The sequence below is a fragment of the Phyllobates terribilis genome, unplaced genomic scaffold (assembly GCF_046119375.1).
Source record: "Phyllobates terribilis strain yellow unplaced genomic scaffold, ASM4611937v1 Scaffold_1__5_contigs__length_1240528914, whole genome shotgun sequence".
In the NCBI taxonomy this organism is placed as follows: Eukaryota; Metazoa; Chordata; class Amphibia; order Anura; family Dendrobatidae; genus Phyllobates; species Phyllobates terribilis.
The window spans coordinates 1,166,083,408-1,166,105,103 of NW_027362761.1; the positions used below are offsets into that span (position 1 = coordinate 1,166,083,408).

At 41.2% G+C, this 21,696-nt stretch overlaps 1 protein-coding gene across 11 annotated transcripts in view; it reads left to right on the forward strand.

Moving 5' to 3' along the window:
* CTBP1 (C-terminal binding protein 1) overlaps positions 1 to 21,696 on the forward strand; it is a 561,086-nt gene that overhangs the window by 482,587 nt on the left and 56,803 nt on the right. The window contains exons 1-2 of one of the 11 annotated variants that reach the window (XM_073649118.1): positions 4,233 to 4,414; positions 5,335 to 5,492. The exons of 6 other annotated variants lie outside the window; for them this stretch is intronic. Coding sequence is in view for 2 of the 5 variants with exons in the window: in XM_073649115.1 (XP_073505216.1) it covers positions 4,375 to 4,414 (40 nt within the window). In the remaining 3 variants the exon portion in view is untranslated. 4 more of the 11 variants (XM_073649119.1, XM_073649115.1, XM_073649120.1 and 1 more) reach the window with 4 other exon arrangements.

Consider the following 21,696-nt stretch of genomic DNA (forward strand, 5'->3'; position numbering starts at 1 on the left):
TAATGATCTAGTGGAAGGGTTGCATAGTAAAATAGCAATATTTGCAGATGATACTAAACTTTGTAAAGTAGTTAATACAGATGAGGACAGGGCACAGCTACAGGAGGATTTAGATAAATTGGGGAGTTGGGCCAAAAAATGGCAAATGGGGTTCAATGCCGATTAATGTAAGGTCATGCACATGGGAAAGGAAAACAGCAGTCACCCATACATATTAAATGGGAAACCGTTGGGGAAATCTGACATGGAGAAGGACCTGGGCGTCTTGGTTAATAGCAAATTAAATTGGAGTGCCCAGTGTCAGGCAGCAGCTGCGAAGGCAAATAGAGTCATGGCATGCATCAGAAGAGGAATAGGGGCATATGATGAGAACATTGTTCTTCCTCTGTATAAAGCGCTGGTAAGGCCGCACTTAGAATATTGTGCACAGTTCTGGGCTCTGGTGCTCAGGAAAGACATATTGGAGCTAGAGAGGGTACAAAGGAGGGCGACTAAGGTAATAAAGGGAATGGAGGGACTAGAATACCCAGAGAGGTTGTCAAAATTAGGCCTATTTACGTTGGAAAAGAGAAGGCTTAGGGGAGACCTCATAAACATGTATAAATACATCAGGGGGCAGTACAGAGATCTCTCCCATGACCTGTTTATACCAAGGATGGTGACAAAGACGAGGGGGCACACTATGCGTCTGGAGGAAAGGAGGTTCCTGCACCAGCATAGAAGGGGATTCTTTACGGTCAGAGCCGTGAGACTCTGGAACTCTCTGGGAGAGGAAGTGGTGATGTCCAACTCACTTAATGAGTTCAAGAGAGGCCTGGACGCCTTTCTTGAGAACAATAAAATTACATCTTATGCTTAGTTAATTAATCCAGGGATTTAATCTGACTGCCAGATTGGTGTCGGGAAGTGAATTTTTCCTCAGTGATGTAAATTGGCCTATACCGCATGGGTTTTTGTTGCCTTCCCCTGGATCAACGCTGCAGAATAGCTGTAGTGCACAAGAAATAGGCTGAACTGGATGGACGCTTGTCTTTTTTCGGCCTTATAAACTATGTAACTATAGATTCCCCCTGAGTTCTCCACATATAGTAAAAATGGCCAGATTTACCCTACGTTTTGTTTTAATGCCCTCCTCGCAAAAGTAGTTAAGGGGAGACTGTAGAAGTGGGCTGTGTGACCCCCAATACTTTCTCTTGCTACATTACTAGTCTGAACTGGGCTCTAACTGTTGCAGCCACCCAACTTTTCTAGAGTCCTGATTGGCAAATCTAACTAATCCGTAAGGGACGAGAGGATCTACTGCTGCATAACTAGGCAGATTTCTTTCTTTTACTGGACGTTGGAGTCGCCTTTATAAATAGAGTTCTGATCCTGTATTAAGAGTTCAGCTCTGGGATGAGAAGCCATTACTGGCAGCAGGAAGTGCCGTAAAATGAAAATCTGCTTTGAAACTTTTTATGCGGAGCCACATAATGCAGTTATTCATGTCTGACTTCCTGGAGAACGTTTCTATGGGGGCGGCTGGGGTGTTGTGTCCAGCAGCCGCAGCGGAGGGGGATTTAGTGCTGCGATGAGCCGTTATTGGGCCTTCTAGTCATCGGCCTTTATTTAGGCCCGATTGTTCCTTTTAATAGATGCCTCATGCATACAGTTCAGTGTTCTGCGTTATTGAAGTCAGCTGACCACGCCAGCTAACGTATCATAGGGAGAAACCAGACAAATCTTTGCTTTGTGTCTCTGCCCACACTTTTTTTTTTTTTCCTTCCTCTTCTTTGAAACCAATTTCAAATTCTAATTATTGGTCATTTTAAAGTGAAAATCCCTTAAGCATTTACACCTTTGAAAAAGTGCTTTAAGGGATGGTCCACCTTTTTGGGGGTATTTTTTATTAATTTTTTTTTATTTTTTTTTGTGAGGGGTGTAAAATATGCAGTTGGGTTTCATTAAAAATGTTGCACCTTTTACCTGCGCATTCGACTTGGATGTGGTCTGTTGTCCTAAATAAGTTCAGAGTTTAAGTTACAAACTCCTTGTCACAAGGAACTCTCTGATGGATGCTCAGTTAACTCATCCTACAGCTAGCAATATAGTGCAACGCATAGGGGCTGTAGAAGACAATTGGTGGAAGAATTTGACAAAAAATAGTCCAGTTATTTTTATTTTTTTTTTTTTAACACCAAATGTATTAAACAATTTGAGCTTTAAAAATCACAAATCCCTTTTTTTGTTTCTGGGAAATCTGGGTTTAAAATATATATTGGTGCCCAATTTTTTTTTTTTTGTGTGTGGCATTAATTGATGACAAGGTGGGAGAACTTGTGGCGTAACAAAAAAAATTGACCATTCAGAAGTTGGGAAAAGCTGGGTCACTGCCCCTGAGGAACCTGTGGTAGTAGGATTCCTTTTTTCAGATTTGATTCAGTTTGATAAATGTGTGACCAACAAGGACAAGTGATACAGCTCCCGCTATGGTGATCACCCAGCTTTTTCTGAGTCCTGAAAAGGGGGCAAAACTAACTAATTAATTTCTTGACTCTACTCCCCCAGTGCTACAATGCTCCATAAAGCATATGACGGGTGAACAACCACCAAAAGTGGTAACGGTGATGGCGGCCTTAGGTTCGGCCCTCAGCTTTCCTAGGAACAGATAATTGATGTATGAAATCCATTTAGTGGAGACTTCTTGGCTTGTGAGTGAGGTGGGGGGGGGGGGGATTTATTTTTACGTTACACCCATATTTTGCATCTGAAGCACAATTGAGAATGAAGATTTCATAGGAAGTTCTGGAAATGGAAAACCACAAATATTCTCGGATCTGTCATTCTCTTCCTTTACAGCTGGAGCGTACGGGAGAACTAATTTGTGACGTCCGTTCGGCAGTAACATAATCCGTTCCATGTGCGGCCGCTCTGGGGCTCTCAGTGGATTGATACCATGGAGAGCGTTCCTGGAAGACGAACCATGACGTCTTTAACCTCTCAGTACGATATTTTTTTGGTCATCAATACTTATTGGCAGGAGTATACTATTACGAGACCGAACATTGGCTTATTTCTTGGCATGAATTTGGGTCTGAGTAATGTGTGCTGATGGGTATTCAAGGAAGGTTCAAATTAAAGGGACATTCCAGGCAAAACTGTGAGCCCTCGCGGGCAGGGTCCTCACTCCTCCTGTACCAGTCGCTGTCACATTGTGTTCAAGATTATTGTAATTGTTCTTGTATTATACCCCCTTTTTCACATGTAAAGCGCCATGGAATAAATGGCGCTATAATAATAATACTGTTAGGCCTACTCTAGGGGAGGGGGTTAGGGTGCATGATGCCGGGATCAGTCGTACAAATATATATATATCCAAAAAATTATAAATATCAACTCTATGCAAATGGCTGAATTATCATGGAGGTACAGTGCCCACAACTCTAGAATACAAAAAAATTGCAGCAGAGCCAATCGCCTACAATGTGTCAGTACACAAGTGTCCTTATGGTGCTATTGGATTCAGGATGTAACTAATAGACTTGCTGCTATACAGTGACTATGTATACCACCATGGAGGTGGTGCGGCAGGCTCTGACTGGCCCACAGGTGAACCGGAGAATCCCCCGGTGGGCCGCCCTGTGCACTAATGGGTCACACTATAAGAGCAGTAATAAACATAATACCATTTTATAGACAAAGCCGGCATCAAATCATTCATTTTACAAACCACCCAGTTAATTACTATATACAAGCATAAGCAAAAAATCTAAAATTTGCATGTAAATGACCAGTGGATCCCCAGAGTCCATGTTGGTTGTGGGCCCTCGACACCCCAGTCTAACACTGGTATGCCGTCTCTAATCTCTCCTGGAAGCTGCAAACAAGTGTACATGGGACTTGTTTGAGACTTTCTGCATCCTCAGCCTATTTTTTGTTTTAATTTCTTTTTATAATTTTACTATTTTATATTTAATCATTTCTTTCAATGTCCAAAAATAAGTGACTCTGGTCCTCTGTTTATTACCCAATACAGGAAACTGGCTTTTTTTTTTTTTTTTTTTTTTGAGTGGGTATTTTTTTTTTTTTTTTTTTTTTTAATTTAAAAAAAAAAAAAAAAAAAAATCAAATGTATAAATATAGAATTTTTTTTTTTCCTTTCCCTCCCACCTGGTCTTCCCTATGCGGCAGCTTAGAACCATAAGATTTTTCTTTTGCAGAATCTGTCTCCTCCCCTCCCGCCTCTCCCACTCTTGCAGAGACAGTGGCATTTGGGCAGTGTGTATGCCTGTATGTGTGTGTCTTACTTCTGGGAAAAATTGAAGTGGCGGCCATATGCTTGGGATTAATTTTCCATATCTCAGTCATTTTTAGAAAGGCTGGACACACACCTCAATGGGAAGTTCTCACTTGCTAAACAAGGGGTTGCCTCTAGGTAATGCTCACGCCACATTAAAACTCATTTCATTGTTCTTTTCTTGTTACTTGTGGATACATTGTTGTTGTGTGAGCCGCATGTCCCATCCCCCCCCTTTTCCACCTCTTCCCTGGCTTCATTCCTCTCTGGCTTTTGTGTGTGAGTCAATGAGAGACTGAGTGCATTTTTTCCCCCCATGCAGAATAAAAGGATTATTTATATCCCAGCTATGCTGATGGAGCGCTATGCGGTGCAGCAGCTGGCCCAATCCTATCGCCAGCATTGTTGCCTTATTTAATTTTTTTACCCGTCACGTGGCATTTAATTTATTTTTTTTTTTTTGGTGCATTTGCATGGACTCGGGCATTAAAACTAGCTTTTGGACCTTCTTTGGATCGCAGGTAATGCTACGCAATTTTTTTTATAATTTTTGAATCTGATTGTTTTTTTACGCTGTCATTTTGCTGATTTGGAAATGTTTTGGGTCTAGGGGGTTAAATATGGTGTGGTTCCTCTACAATTGACACATGTTGGTATCCTAGCCCAGAATATTTTTTTTTTCTCCGCCTGAAAAGGGAACTGGCTTAATCTTTACCCTCCTTCTAATTCTTCTTTTTTTTTTCATCCCCCACCCCCTTGGCAGTACAACCACATTAAATTGAGATCATAATCCCAACTGAAAAAAGTGTGTGGCTATGTGTAAAATTTTTTTTTTTTTCTTTCCCGGAAAGAACTTTCCAAGAGGAAATAAAATCTGTTTGTTTCGAAAGAGGGGGGAGAAAAAATAATTGCTAGGATCAGCAAAAAAAAAAAAAAACTCTTTTAATTTGTCGCAGCTCATGCCGGGGGACAGCACCAAAAATTCACGAATATACATCCAAATGGCAAATATTACACTTTTTTTGGAAATTTTTTTTTTAATTTATTTTTTTTTCAAGGATCTGTGATGGAGGTTTCATCTGCACATCAGATAGTTTCACTTGGTCCTGCATTGATTGAGAGGAATCCTTGTCTGCCGTAGGATCTACGAGAGTATCGCTGGTACAAAGAAGGGGATACATTTCCAGATTCGGACGAGGAAAAATATACTTTTATGGTGTGTGTTTTTTTTTTTTTTTTTCTTTCTGGCGTTTTAAAGATTAAAATCCTGTGGCTTGAAGTTCGTCGGAAGGAAATTGCTTCTAGTGGTTATTTGGTGCTTAGAATGCACGCCTGGAACTTTTTCCCCTTGGTGGCAGAAAAATGTAAGTTACATTAAAACCTACTCTTCAAGGGGGTATGTGTATTAACCCCTTTGCAACCAGGGGTCAGGCTTGGAGAATGTGGTGGTCTTGGTTTGTTTGTTGATTTCCATTTTTCTTTTGCAATCGATAGAGCTTGCCATATGTCACACTGAAGGCTTGGGGTAGCTAGCAGCTTATTAATATTAAGGGGGTAACTGCGGGGTCGCTTGTTTCCTGATTAGAGGCATTCTTTTGTGCAGCAGTCGGCTTTATTAAGATTACTCTTGGATTGATATACTCGGCACTACTGCAAAATGCTTGGTTTCTTTCATTCAAAAAATGGTTAAAAAAAAAGTAAAAATTTTATAATTTTAGCACAATTTTTGTATTTGTTTTTATGATTTGTATATGCAACTGTTTTTTTTTTTTTGTGTTTTTTTTTGTCTTATTTGAGGCCAAGGACAATACAGTTTAGTAACACTTGGATACATCTGCATCTGTTAATGTTTTGCCCTGTCCCGGGTCTGGGAACAATGGCTGATCATGCATCGACCATAAGGCTTCCTGCTTTATGAACCCCATTAGCATATAGAGAGGTCCACCGTTCCTTCTAGATCTTTGCAGAAGATTTATTCTGTAGGGTGGAGACTTGGAAGAATTCAGGGTGTCAAACCTGTTTTTGAAGGCGACAAATGGGATTGTTACCCACAATGCTCAGTCTGTACGCTGTGGGTGCATTTTTTTTTTTTTGAGTATCCTAGTAAACAAATGGCCGCTCTCTGTTCTCATGCCTTCGAGGAATTTTATATTGCGTTTTTCGTCTTTTTTTGTTTTGATAATAATTGTGCCTATTTGTTCCTGCTGTGTGATGTAGCAGAGATGAATTTGTCAGCTACAGCAAAGCTGGGTTCTTGACTTGGCACAGATGACGGTGAGGCCACTGGATTACTGTTTTGGGATTATAATTTCAATATTAAGCAACCTGTGGCCCCCTGACATTCATGAAAGTACAGTTCTTATCATTCACTCATGCTGGGAGTTGTGGCTTCAGTCTTGTTGCTTTGCAATAATGATGGTTGGAGATTGTTTTGCTTATCACTTTATTTTCTTGTGGTGTCAGTTCCTTCCTGTTCTAAAGGCCGCTCCAACGGTGTTCTCATGGTTAATACATACTGTAAGGGTATCTTCCTTCCTCCCTTTACCCAGATAGCTGTGGCATGGCTCTGGTAATCAGCCTGGTCACTTAAAGGGGTGTGATCTTCAAGATCCTATCCCTAAATGTAGTGGTATAATTTATTTTTATTAATTTTATTTACCTCCAATTAGAAATGTAGTATAGTTCTTCTGATTTTGCTATGCCTCTTTCCTCTTCTGTGCAGGGCATTGCAGGACCTCGGGTATCCATGGTTCTGACCACTGATATAGTGACAGTTCGCAAGTTGCCAGTGGTCGTAACCATGGATACTGAAGGTCCTGCATTGCTTGCACATGAGGAAAGACATGGCGAATTAGAAAAACTATACATTTCTAATTGCTATTACACCTACTACATATTGGGATAGGATCTTAGGAGATAGGAATACTCCCTTAAGTAAAAAATAAATTAATTAAAATAATGTAAAGTTGCATTGGCAAACAGGAGGCAGATTTTCTTTTCACTTGCCACACATTCCACCCACTGTGAAAAATTCCATAGCGGACACGGCGCGTAAAGATGTATAACATTATTGCGGGTGTTCTGGATAAAAAAAAGTTACCCAAGAACTTGGATCTGTTTTTAAAAAAAAAAGTGACAAACTAATTGGTAGTCTAATGGCACCTACCTGGATTCGGTGGTCTGCACCGACACAGGATGTTACACTAGTTTCTGGCTGCAGTGGTCAGGTGACTTTAAACATCGACTGAGGGCACCTGACCACTGCAGTCAATCACTGGCTGCATCGGTCTTGCAGCTGGTGTAGATCACACAGCGGTGTGCACTGGATCCAGGTGGTTGCTGTTAAGCGAATATATAATATAATATAATATAATATAATGGGTCTTTGGCCAGCATGAGAGGAAAAAGACCAATCCAAATAAAGCTGCTCCCACAAGTTTTGTGGTATACGCCCAGTTGGTTGAAGGGGAAAGCTCGCTCTTCTTTTTTTTTTTTTTTTCTTCTTTTCTTCATATCTGGGGGCATAACGTTATAAAAGGCTGGCCTTTTTTTCTCTCCATCCCCCCTCCTCTGATGCAGAGTTGGCAATTGGAGGAGCTGTATGCATGTATGTATGTATGTATCCTATAGATTTGAATGAGCACGTTTGATTCCCCCCCGACACTACAAAAAATAATTGCATTTGGAAAAGAAAAAAACAACCCTCTGAAAGAGGCCTTGGGCTATGTGTTCACGATCAGCATTTGCTTGCAGAAATTTCTGCAACGTTCTTCACCACTTGGCAGGAAAAACGCTGCTGAAATTCCGTGTGTTCCCCCCCCCCCCTGGTTTCCAATGCGTTGTATAGGAAAAAAACACTGGCAAATCCGTGCGAAGAAAGGACATGCTGCATATTTAAACGCACATGAAATCCTGTCAGGAAAACTCCTGATCATGTGCACAAATCTTCCAAATTCTCATAGGAAATGCTGGGGTAAGATTTGCAATGCATTTTTTGGCCCATTTCTGTGCAGGGCGGGGGGGGGGGGGGGATACTTAGTGTGCACATGGCCTTAGTCGGCCTATCCAGAGAGATTAGTGATTGTTTGCATGTTCAGTGCAATGGTGGTTCCTTTCATGGCCGTGACTGATCAAGTGGTGTCAATTGCAAATGGAGCTAAAGATGTACTAAACATTTTCAGACTCTTGGACCAGCGGCCATGTTGGTAGTCAATAGCCAGCTGACCAGAGCCATGCGAAGCGTCTACCTGTCAGCGTCCTGGGCCCCTCTTGTGATTAGTAGCCTCGTTGTGACCCCACTGTGAATCTCCCCACTACAGCTGGGTACCACCGGGCCTAGTGCTGGTAGAATGAAATCAATGTTGTATTGGTTGCTATGGGCAACAGACATTTTGAGAAGTCTCCCCTATCGCAGTGTGTAAAATATATATTATACTATATTAGTGTGTGGTGGTGTCTCATAGCAACCAATCACAATACAGCTTTCATGTTATCAGAGCTGTTAAAAAAATGAAAGCTGACCTCTGGTTACTATTGCCAATAGTCACCAGTGGCCTAAATAAACCTCAGAGGGTTTTTGAAGGGGACGACTACAGGGGCCACTCCTTATAAAACTCATGGTCATATTAGTGCACAGATAATTGGGTGGGAGGCGTGATTCTCATTTAGGACCCTCCAGCTGCAGTAATGTATGGAGGACACTAACTAGATACACTTGACAATGTGAGGTCCAAAAAAATATTGGTACTCCATAAGCTCCTATTACAGGAAATTTGGGTTATCTAAAGGCTCCCATACATATTAATATCGAGTGAACCCACCAGGTGATAATCTTTTTTTTTGACGTGTGGGGCATTTCCAAACTGGTATTTGTGTTGTGAAATATCACAATCCGATCCTTTTAATTCCCACGTGAAATAAGCCGCCATTGTAGGACTCTGCCCACTGCCTTTTGCCCATTGTGCATGCATGAGTCTTTTGTAATCAAACTGGGCATGTGCGGGGGTTTTTATGCCCTATCTAAAGGCGATGTGTACAGGCACCATTTAGGCTTCTAAATGATAGATCTGAATTGCACAGTGGACCTTATGGTGCCTGTGTAGGAAATTATTACAAAGAGAGTTATTGAGGACCTCAGTTGCCATAAAATGTCATTTATTTATTTTTTTTTATCTGGTATAAGTGTTGCTGTTCTCCTAAATCCGTCATTAAATTTAGTTCATGTGCCTCTCCATTTCTGAGAGGTGGCCTCCTTCCTTGGATGAACAGTTTTAAATGCAAGTGGGTGTGGACAGTTATCAACTTCTATTTGGGTGCCTGTCTTTGAGGACCACACCCATTTGCTAAAGTATACACAGTGAAGAGGCCATATCTCAAGAACAGATAGGCGCAGGACGATTGTGTAAATGCTGAACTCGCAATCACATAGTGGGGACAGAAAACTAACTTATGGCAAAGCCAACTTTGCCATAATAGAACGGCTGATGGACCATGGCTGGTACACAAGCCTAAAGCCTTTTTTGGGTTTTCTGTAACTGCTCCTTTAAAAATTTGGTATGAGGTCCAAATCCGCCTGTACTGCTCAGTCACTGATGGGTATTATAACGCTCCCAGCTCATAAAGGAAGGATTTCTGATAGTAACCTCATCGTGGGAATTGCATGGTGTGCAATTCTCCCCTCCAATATGTAGTACTACTGGAATATAGTTTAGCCTTCCTCTCACATTTCCTAAGATTGTCTGCTCATCATCCCATTTTTAAAATCCGATTATGGCGTCTTAGGCTTCTTGAGATGCAGCTGTCAACTATAAAGAAGCGGCTTCCCCCCACCTTCATCTGCAGGGGATAGGAAATCCCTTCCTGTGAGCCATCTGTACAAAGGTGCTGGTGTGGGGTGGGGGTTTTTAACAATGAGGGTCATGTGTCAATAATTTCATCTGTGAAACACTTGGCTTGGGGTGCAATCCCATTGAGCATGGTGGCATCTATTTTTTTTTTTTTTTTTTTTTTTTTTTTTTTAAATGTTGCATAGTATTTTGTAATTGCATGGTTTTGTTACTGTATTTTGTGCTGTGGCCTATGTTAAAGATATTAAGAAAAAAATCAATAATTTTTATACATGCGCACTTTTTGTGTAATATTTTTTTATATAACATACCGTATATATTTTTTTTATATTTTTCTCCCCGTTAAGTGAGCCCGAAGCATAGTGCAAAATTCTTTTTTTGTTTCATCATGGTTGACTGGTGAAAAGTAAGATAATGCCTGTTATCGTATCTGCAGAATATTCAGGGATTCGCGTCCCCGTGGGCCCTTCTGAATGGCTAAGGATACCGTCCAATTGATGTCTTGCAGGCGCTATTACATCCTTATTTAGCACAGTGAGAAGCCCAGGGAATAGATATGACCTTGGGAATAGCAGGACTCAGAGCGGAGGGGATGCAATGTACATTGTTTTTCCCTTATCTCTCAGCTACAATGTGGGGCCCGCCTGGTAATAAATGAGGTGTAGAGGTGATTAACAGATTCCTTTTGATAACGTCCTGCAGTCCTATGCAAAACATGAGCTTTGTTGCTTAGTGGAGCATTATCTTGGTTCCCTCTGTGCGGCATAGCATATTATTCTCTTCTGTCCAAATGTAAGCAATACATGGTGTCTATACTCATTAAAACAAGCTGGATAATCTCCATACCCTCAGATTTCATCACAGAACGGACACAAATGCCCGTCATGGCGCTGATGCATCCCGATAATGCCTGCATGGCGAGCTCAATATATAGCGGCAAACTGGTTGATAACCTTGTTTGAGGCATTAGACAAATCAATAATTGCCTCGCTCCTCTGTACTTCAAGAATTGCCTTAGGGAGGAATTGGAGAAAATCGTTCATAATTACATACCGGCATGAGAAGGAGCCACGGCTTTGTATACATCCAGAATGTTCCACCCTGGGCTGCGGCAAATGCTGTGCCGCAACGACTAAAACAAGATGGGATTACTAGAGGAACAGGGGCGTAACATCTTGGGAATATTTTCACCCTAAAATAATGATGGAATCACTGCTAATCAACTTCTCCCAGTATTTTTTGGCTAAAGTCTATGCTACTGATTTTCAGTTCTTGGAAAGCTTCTTGATAGTTGTCACTTGACTCATCCAGACTTTGAAGCTCTGTCTATCTTCAGTTCAACAATGCATCCTTTTTAGCTCCATAATGGGGCTATGACATTCCTGACTCCATATAGTATCTCCATTGGTAGCTTTATCTGTAAACGGTGGCCTTAATCTTGTGACCTTCTGGTGGCATCTCATCTGAAGGCTTTCTTTCAAAAATGGCAACCTAGATCTCCTCCAGACTAGACAGATTTGGTCTTACCCCTGCTCTGGCCATCTATACTATAAAAATCGGTTGGCCTGAGGGTGAACCTGTAATACATGGTGGACCATTCACTTCAAGGATTGTCATGGAATACTTGAGCATCTGGAAACATGGTGTAAGCCCCAGCAATCAGTGGGGGTAACCCCTTTTTTAAGGGGTCTACACCAGCCCATAACAGTAAAGGTTTATGTGGTCCGCTCATGGAGTCAATAGACATCATATTTTTTCTTAGAAAGTTCATGGTCTTGAGCAACCTCCTCAAGCTGAAGATTGGAAAGCGTGAAGGTGATTTGTAAAGATGTTGGTTAAGCTTAAAGGTGTAATATGTGGCTTCTGGACCCAAATGCAAAAAACGTATAACCAGGGCCCACAACCCAGCATGTCAATCTGTGGATAGAGGGACCGTTGGGCACCGAAGCCTCGTGTGACTGTACCTGCACTTAAGACAGCTATGTGCATAGTAAAGTTCTATTTATGTTTTTTTTGGTTCTATATTTGTGTACATTTTTGGCTGTGATCTAGTCAGAGCTAGAGGCCAATCATCAGCGTGACTTTTTCATTAGGTCATAAGATTAGATGGCCAATGTAGTCTCCATCTGTTTCTCCTCTCAGGCTTTTTTTTTTTTCTGGGAGCTTCCTTGCAGTCTGTGTGGTCAGCTGATGATCTTATACTTTGTCCAAGTTTTTTTTTTTTTTTTCTTCGAGATTCTTGCCCCACCTTTGTCAAAATATCTTCTCTTGTAGGGAGATCTCCAATGTCATATGACACAAAGGCTTGTTCCCAAAAGCGGTTATCCTTTAGGCAGTAACTTACTGATAACTTGGGATCTGACTGATTGGACTCTTTGCAGTCCCAAGAATGGGGCTCTGCCAAACCACTTCTTGAATGCATTAACGAGTGCATGGTTGACCACCATGTTGCATGGGACTGCTGGAGAAAGCTGAACAAGTGCCAAACTATTCCCCGCAGTTACATGGACCATGAATGGAGCAGAAGTTGAGTATGTACCTCCTTTTTATTCAAGACTAAGTTTTACAGAGCCCCATTCTTTGAATCGCTGGGGTTCCCATCTGTAAGACCCCCAAGCACATAGTAAGTTATCATACAACCTTATATGTGACAACTTTAATGTCATAAGTAAAATTCTTTTCAGGTAGTTGCCCCATTTTTATAGACCAGTGAGGGAAATCTGAGTAGGAGGTGGGAAGTTGTATTCGTGGTCCTCATCGCCTGTCCAGTGTGGTGATTTTGTTTTTTGGGGTTTTTTGTTTTGCCTTATGGGCATCTTGCATGACTATTCTCATGGGATACCTTTTTTTATAATGTGCCAATACTCTGCCCTTTTTTCCTGATATTATGGATTCTGTGTTTGGTTAATAGTGTTGCATGGTGTCTTTTGCTTTTAGAAGGGCAATAAAAAAAAATCGTGATATTCTTTTGTACATCATAAGATATGGCATTGATGTGACGTTGCCATCTCAAATGACTTGTCCTTTGCTGCGAGCGCCCAGTTACATAATACTCCTTTGATTTGAAGATGGCTGGATGTGACGTGACCACTGATTTTCGTGCTCCGCGTTCCTCTGCCTGCAAGCAAACTCCTCTGATGTCGCACGAAGGAAAATACAATCTCGAATTCTTCCTGCTTGGTTAACCCATGGTTTTTCCCTCCTGGTGTTCAACTTTTATAGATTTCTTTAAAAGGCATTGGGAGGACCTCACAATTTAGGGCATCTGTAACTTGCTCTGATACAGAAAAGCCATGAGGCAAAAAATGGCCGGTTTTGACTTTAAAGCTATTTTATGTTCTCCTGGAGGTCTGGCTCTAGTTCTGTACCTTTCGTCCGGAAGACAGCAGCGGTAGAGGTCTTTGTACCTATCCCGTTCACACAGCAGAATTTTATTTGCATGGATCACGTTGCCGCCTGCTGTGCCTCCTTTACACTTGGGGTCACTATACTGAATAGACTACACAGTCCTATAAATGGTACAGCCTGCAGAACGGTTGTTGCCTCCACGGTGTAAGCAATCGGAGTGCAGCCGAAGGTTAATTGAAATTCAATGTGTGATTTGCACATCTTATATTTGGTTTGAGCAATTTTTAGCTAAGTTTAAAGTGTGATAAATAATAAGAAAAAAGCAATCAAAGCAGCGGTGACATTCGGAAATGTCAGCGGTAGATCTGGCGTGACGGCTCTTTTTTGTAAAGGGCAATCGGGAAAGCTTCTAACGTGTGCTGTGATCATCATTCTTGTAGTGCCAACAATGGAAGAAGTGTGTTTAAGGATTTTTGTTCTTCATTTTTGCTAGCAATACACCCCCAAAAGGTAGGGTCTAATGAGACATTGGGCACTAGCTATGGGTGGTTGGCAAAAAAGCTGGCACGACGAGTCTACTTCTACTTGCACTCTGACTTGGCTTTCGTTGGAGGTCTGATTCTGTTTGCCAATGCGGCCAAGACTGTTGTCGCCCACACAGCAGCTGAAGGTAAAATCTTCAGAATAGTGATTGCACTATCTAACAGCAGTTTGGCGGTAGTTTAACCCCATCGGGACTGAACGTGTTTCCAGCCCCCCCAAGCCTTGCGGGAGAATTGGGATCCAAGAGTCAGCCCTCTTTGATCTGTGCCATATGATCCAGTTGACCAAAAATAAGGTGGAGTGCCAAACAGTACGAGGGCTTTTGACAGCTACCGATTCTTAATGTGGTGGTCCAGATGATGTAAGGAGTCTTGGAGCCAAAGCTTCCTGGGATAAAGGCATGCAAATGAATTCTCCTCCAAAAGGAAGAAAACTGGCTCTCCAGTGACTCCTGTAATTGAGTACCCTCCCCTGGTGTTTGAATTTGTGGATCATTGCCTGTAAGACCTCTTTTAAACCAGCAAGATGTCTTCCATGGAGAATCCGTACCTCTTCCATGGACTTAAGTATGGTAGCTCCTTGGTACACCAAGTGGGTCTCCATCCGCAGTGTTCTCTGGGATAAAGGTATGCAAATGACATCTCCTTCACAAAGAAGAAACTTCTATAGTGCCAAGTAATGTCTTCATTAGCATACTTGATTCCTCAGAGCATTACTATGGCTAGGTCTCCTGACCCTTCAATGCAAAGGAGTTTTGTTTTTTTTTGTTTTTCCGCTCCATTTTTACTGACAGTGGCTTTCTCCTGAGTCTGGTAACTGCTCATGAAAATATTGGACGTAGAAAGTTCAAGTGGTTGATCTTTCTCTTTCCAAACAACATAAGTTGGTGAATCGGGAGGTCCCAATCATATCAGATTGCCCCATCACGTTGTGATCTGCGGGCTGTCATCAAATCTGTATGGGCATGTTAAGGTTTTTGCAGTAGTGCCAGCTGCATGGCATCTATAGGCAAAGATCCCTTAAAACTGCGCTGTCTGGTTTGGGTGGTCTTCCTTATGTGTTTAAAGCTTTTATGGGTCAGGCAATATATACTTTAAAATAAAAAAATAAAAAAAGGATTTGTTCAGTGGAAAAAATTCACTTATCCATAGGTTAGTTGATAACATACTGATCAACGCCGGTCCCAGTAGTTGGTTCCTCACCAGTCGGCAGAAAGACACCGTTCTCATTCTCGACCACCGCTCTACTTTGCCAAGTACCATACATCTATAAATTACTGCAGCTGTAAAAATTAATGGACTTTTTTTTTTTTTTTTTGAGCACCCAGGTGATTTTTGAAGATTCTGATGGACGAAAAAAAAACAAAACCCCACAACCCTGTACCTCTGCCTGATCGTGGATTTTTAGAGATCTTGTTCAGACACCTTCCACACCAGCTGTTCAGATTAAGGGCTTTCAAGCAGCTCCCGTATCTCAGCGGAGGGTTGCTGGGTCACTTTCTTTAGCGTTTTTTGTCCTGTATTATAGCTGAATATTTCTCCTACTTGTTCCTATGACAACAGTTCTCCTCTCATATAGACATAAATGTATGTGTATTATGTATAATTTATTTTATTTTTTTACATGCTCTTGTGAGCTGTTTTTTTTTTTTTGACCGTTTCTGTGACGGTTACTGCCCTTTGGTTTGTCACTTTATTTCTCATCTCTCTATAGTAAAATTCATACTGTATTTTAAGGTCCAAAGTGCAAAAAAATGTGATCTGAAATAAAGAAATCTGCCATTTATTAGTCGACCATAACACCACGGGAATATAAGGGTGCTGTCATGGTCTCCGAAAAATACTGTTACCGGTAGGTAACTTATGACTTTCTCACCATAATAGTTTTATCCAAAAAATCTACTCCCTACCCTTTTCCTTTCACAATGATACCTTTAAGGTGGTATTCTCCTCTCCAAGATCCTATCCCAATATGTAGTAGTAATTTAGCAAATGCCTCAAATTAGAAATTTAGTATAGTGAATGAGGAAAACTGTTGCTTACCCCATGTGCAGGGCATTACAGCATCTTGGGTATCCATGGTTTCGACCAATCATATAATGAGTTGGGTATCCATGGTTGTAACTAAGCTGCTGCAATGCCCTGCACATGGGGTAAGCGACATAGAAATGTTAGTATAGGTTTCCTGATTTACTAATTGGAGATATTTGCGAATATTACACCTGCAGCATATTAAACCTACAAAAGACAAAAGACAAAAATATATCTCATACCCTACCATCATTATATATAAATGTAAAGCAAAGTTGCATAATAAATATAGGGTACTTAGTGAACTATTTTTGATCAAAAAAAGTATACAAGCCGTCCCACCAGCGGCAAGGTGACCCTAAATTGGGACGGTACCTATACTGCCTATATTAAAAACCTTACTGTATATCAAAGTTGAAGCAATGCATATAAAAGGGTAGACAAATAGGACCGGGTCCCAACTCCAGACCACCCAGGCCCGTGGTAAGCTACATATATACCAGTCAGCTCAACAAAGGGGATGCCACACCCTTAAATTGCACAGAATGCAAACAAGACAAAAAAACAGGCAATGTGAACTGAGGTCTAAGATGGTAGACATGCAAGAAATAGGAGCATGTCCTATTTGTCTACCCTTTTATATGCATTGCTTCAACTTTGATATACAGTAAGGTTTTTAATATAGGCAGTATAGGTACCGTCCCAATTTAGGGTCACCTTGCCGCTGGTGGGACGGCTTGTATACTTTTTTTGATCAAAAATAGTTCACTAAGTACCCTATATTTATTATGCAACTTTGCTTTACATTTATATATAATGATGGTAGGGTATGAGATATATTTTTGTCTTTTGTAGGTTTTGTTTCTTTTTTGCTAGTGTGAACATGCTCCTATTTCTTGCATGTCTACCATCTTAGACCTGCAGCATATTGGAGATTGGAATACTAATTTTTAAGGTCTCCATAAACACTAGCTGAATGTCTGTGTATGGGGAGACTCAAGACCTCTCTCCCTACCCTACATATCAGGTAATATTGGGGCAGAGAAGGATCGGCCATTTGGAATTTCGACAGCCGATCCTTTTTGTTTTCAGATCCAGCAGTGGTGGCTTTCTCCTAGCCCGCCATTAAACTCATAAAAAAATATGACCATTCCCAACACTTGTGTAGGGGAATCTGTCTGCTAGAAGACCATCAGCTGAATGTTTACCTTGTGTGTATGTGCTGGCGGACTCAAGGGCCACTGTTCAAGAACCATATTTGGGCCCTTTACGGCCCAATAGCTCATTATAATGCCCAATTCCTCCTGCTTTGGTGGTCAAATGGACCCCTTTACCTCTTAAAACCCGGTACAGTTGCACCAATGATATGTCCGGCCCTGTGTGTATGATCCGTATTGGTGGCCTAATCAACTATCCCCTTGTGCTGTCCCCCTGAGAGGCGTTAATTCTTTTTCCTGCAGGCTTGTCTCAATTATTTAATTTTTTAAAACAGTTTAATACTAGTGAAATTGAGGATTTTAGTGCAGAGTCCACTCTGGAATCCTAATGAAGGGAGTCCAAAACTTTTTGCACATGCCTATGTATATTTAAGTCTACCATGAGGTGCACTAAAATGTTTTTAGAGGTTGTACCCAAGTAGTTGTTTTTTTTTTTTTTTTGTTTTGTTTTTTTAAGGACTTCAATTTAGTCTTTATTTGTTTTATAAAGTATCTTTGTTCTCACCTGTACCCCCTCCACCCACCGGTCCCGCTAGTAGTTATACGCTGCCTTTAGGCAATAAACGGTTAATTACTAGCTTTAGGTGCCACACACCTTTTTAGCTCCACCAAAAACCGGTTTATGCAAAGCGAAATTATAATTAAGAGTGATTTTGCTTATGCAACTTTTCGGATGTTCTCCAAGTGACGTCTTTGTCTGCATATTGTCCCCAATTCATCAAGACCGGTGTTTTTCACGCCAGTCTTGATAAGGAGGCATGCTGGAGTCTGACACTTCGGATTCATTAAGGGGCGCTACTGAAAATTGACCTGCACCTAATCTCAAATCCTACTCCAGTCGGGGGATTGGTGTAAGGCTTAAGTGACCACTGGAGGTGAACGCTCAATAGATGATGGCTTTCTATTGGTGGTATGTGAAGCCTAATGAGATTTTCTGATTGTTGGGAGACTCCTGACTTTAATGGAGACAGAATATAACATGGATTAATAGACTTAACTAACCCCTTTTTAATTATTCTTAGCTGTAGTTGTAAAATTTCTTAACTTTGAGTAGTTTATAAGGAAATTTAAAAAAAAAAAAAAAAAAAAATTAAGCATTTTTGTCTATGGAGTGAAATTTATGGCAAACTTTAAAGTTCATTCTTCAGATATATATTTTCTCATGAAAGTAGGGCATTTACGTAGAAGCATGCAATGGTGACTTCCCCATCTCAACTTATTAAAACAAAAGTCAACAATGGTGGGTATACCCCCCAAAAATGCCAATGTCTCAATAACTTGTCATGTGGCCTTGAGCATCAATTACTGCTTGACAACGACGTCTCATGGTATTCACAAGTGGAGTTATTGTCTGCTGAGGCATGGCACCCCACTCTTCTTGACGGACAGCCTTCAGGTTCTGGGGTACCAAGTTATGAGCCTCTACACGATGACTCTGCTCATCCCATAGGTTTTGTATGGGATTCGGGTCTGGATAAGGTGCAGGCCGATGCATTTGAGGTACCCCAGTCTCCAGCAGCCTTTCCCTAATGAAGCGACCTTGATGAGCTGGAGCATTGTTGTCCATGAAGATTAAATTAGGCCTGTGTTCGTGCAGAGGTGCAATGACTGGATTAATGATGTTGTTCTAGTAGTAGAGGCTTGTCAAAGTATAGAGCAGTTTTATATTGACTAGACAGCTGCCCACACTAACGCCACCATCACCAAAGGTTAGTCTGGTGACTACAGTGGCTGATGCATAGCACTCTCCTTGAGTTCTCCAACATCGTTGGTGGCCATAATTTCTGCTCGGTGTGAATCGACTCATCAGTGAACATCACTGTGGCCGACTGGTCACTCATCCAGTGTAGATGCTCTCTGGCCCATATAAGACGATGCCTGTGCCTGGTGGTGTGGTGTGGTCAGGTACCCTCGCAGGTCATCTAGCACACAGACCACGCTGATGTAAACAGTTTAGAAAGATCTGACGTGACACTTTGGTGCCTCTCGCCTCCCTTAAATGTGCCTCGGGTTGTGGCATTCATCATCCGGTTCTGAAAGGCATTGTTCACTATGAAGCGGTCATCCGTGTGGGATGTGGCCAGAGGACATCCACTTCTCTTCCTTTCTGTGACTTTTCTAGTCTGTGTCTGTTGCACTCTGTCACTGACTTTCTAAGCTCAGTGGCCACTTCCGTCTGAGAACATCCTGCTTCAAGCCTCGCAATGGTGAGGTACCACTGATGAGTTGTTAGTGTAGTCTTGGTCTCATGAGGTCAAAATGTGAAAAGCATGAGGACTGAATTTAAACTCTGAAATTTATTGGCCGATTCATGGATCAAGCACCTGTTGTGAGTTTTGCCATTAAGCTCTGTTAAAGAACAGAAAGTTGCGCAAAAAGTACTAAAACTCTGAACAGTTGGACATGTGTATTGGAAAGTTTAGAGACGTCACATTAAGTCCACCTGAAAAGGTTAGAGTGCATTTTAGTTTCATCCCAAACTTTTTGAATAGTGCAGTTGATGTAATTAACATTCTGCTGAGTTTTGCTTAAATTAGTTTATTTGACATTTTTACATCAGATGGTCATTTTAATATGTACAAACTGGAATGCATAAAGCCACTTGGCGATGTCCACTCAGATGCACATGGGTCAATCAAGCCACCTGGGCTTAGTCTCGGGTCGTCGTCCAATTCAGCTGCGCACAGTAGGTGCCAAATTGGACAAGACCTAATCTTTTGTGTAAGGGTCGAGCAATTCGGTGGCTTTGTGGTGAACTTCTATTTGTGTTTTGCAGAGAATTCAACTAACCCCTAAATGATTTGGGTCAGACTCTTGTCAGGTGTTTCTTTTGGCAACGCCAGATGCATAGGCTGAAATGTTTAAAACAAGGCCACCAAATAAAATTAAACTCTTTTATATTTTGTTTTTCCCATAGTTAAATGGGTTGTTGCTTGTCCTTGAGGACCGCTTCCAGTTTGGGGGAGGTGTGCTTGTGAAGATTGACGTTTGCAGACTGTGCGCTAGCCTCTGCAGCATCTGAGTTACCATGAGGTGACGTGTGACCACATCAAAGTTCAGCCCAACTTTGTCATCTGTGGTTGTAGATTGGCGCAGTGACTATTTTAGGGCACTTTCTGAACCACAGTGAGCTCATTGTGACAGGGAGCTGGTATTCGATTCTCGGCTAAGTCATTTTGCAGCCAGCAGTGTGCAGGAAAACAGTGTGTGCAAAACTTGATGACGCCCAATTGTAAGTGTGTTTTTTGTTTTTTTTTTGTCCAAAATGCATGCATTTAAGTAGATTAAAAAAAAAAAAAAAAAAAAAAAAGGTGCGGTTATTTTTTCATAAGTTCATTTTAAACCTTACATTATGGGCAGCAGTTTTGTGATCTCAATCGGTTTGCGTGGCTTTGAACTTCAAGACATCACCTCCCAAACAGCTCCATCCTTGTTCATCTTTGACTTTCATGCAGCTGAAGATATTTCTGCCTTAGATAAGAGCCCTTTTATATATGTATCTATAGAGGTGAGACTATGCTGTGCTGATTATGTAGTTTTGTGTTCATCCTTGCCTGACTCCTGCTTGTAAGAATTGACAGGGAGAAACCCATCACAAGGAACAGACGGGCTGAAGCTATTTCATATAGATCAGGGACATATATACTTGTCTACCTAATGGCAGCAATAAGACTGTGTGTGTGTGTGATGGGACTTTACACCGGAAGTAGTATGGAGATTTCTGTCCCTCTATGATTCTCTTAATGCAGAATAAAAATTAAAAGCGCCACCTGACTCTTCTGTATAGTTTTTTAGTAATGTGCCATTGCTGGGCTAAGTTCTCAAAGGGGGACGTCTAGAAGTAAATTTTCCAATAAGTGCCAAACCATGTGAGAAGTGAATGGAGCAAAGCTGCAGTGCCAGCTATAACCTGTAGAATGCTTCACCAAAACTATCCAAATTTAAGCTATGCTGTGATACTGCTGGTGCTGTTTTTTTTAAGTAATCTGCCATATTTTTTAGACCAGATTATAGATTTATAGAGTTTTTTTTTTTTTTTTTTTTTTTTTTTTTTTGCAGTTCTAGCATGTGCATAATTGTGTAACGAACAGAGGAAAACACAAATTTAAAATTACAGGTTTTTCTGGTTTTCTTGATAAAGGTTTCTGCTTGGAAATCCAGCAAGTCAACAATTGCAGGAAAATTATATCCTGATTGTTTTACTCCAGCCCCAAGGGGAGAAATTGTGACAAAAAAAATGGGTGGAAACCTCAGCAGCCATGAAGAGTCAATGTGTGGTAAAAGCCGTACACTGAACCTTGATAGGAGTGAATTCCGGTCCATAAATATCAAAAAGCGTCACTATTGGAGTATACAAGTGGCCTCTTTTTTAGGGAATTAATGCAGGATTAGGAAGTGGGCCAAGTCTTCCAAAAACAGCACCACATCTGTCCACT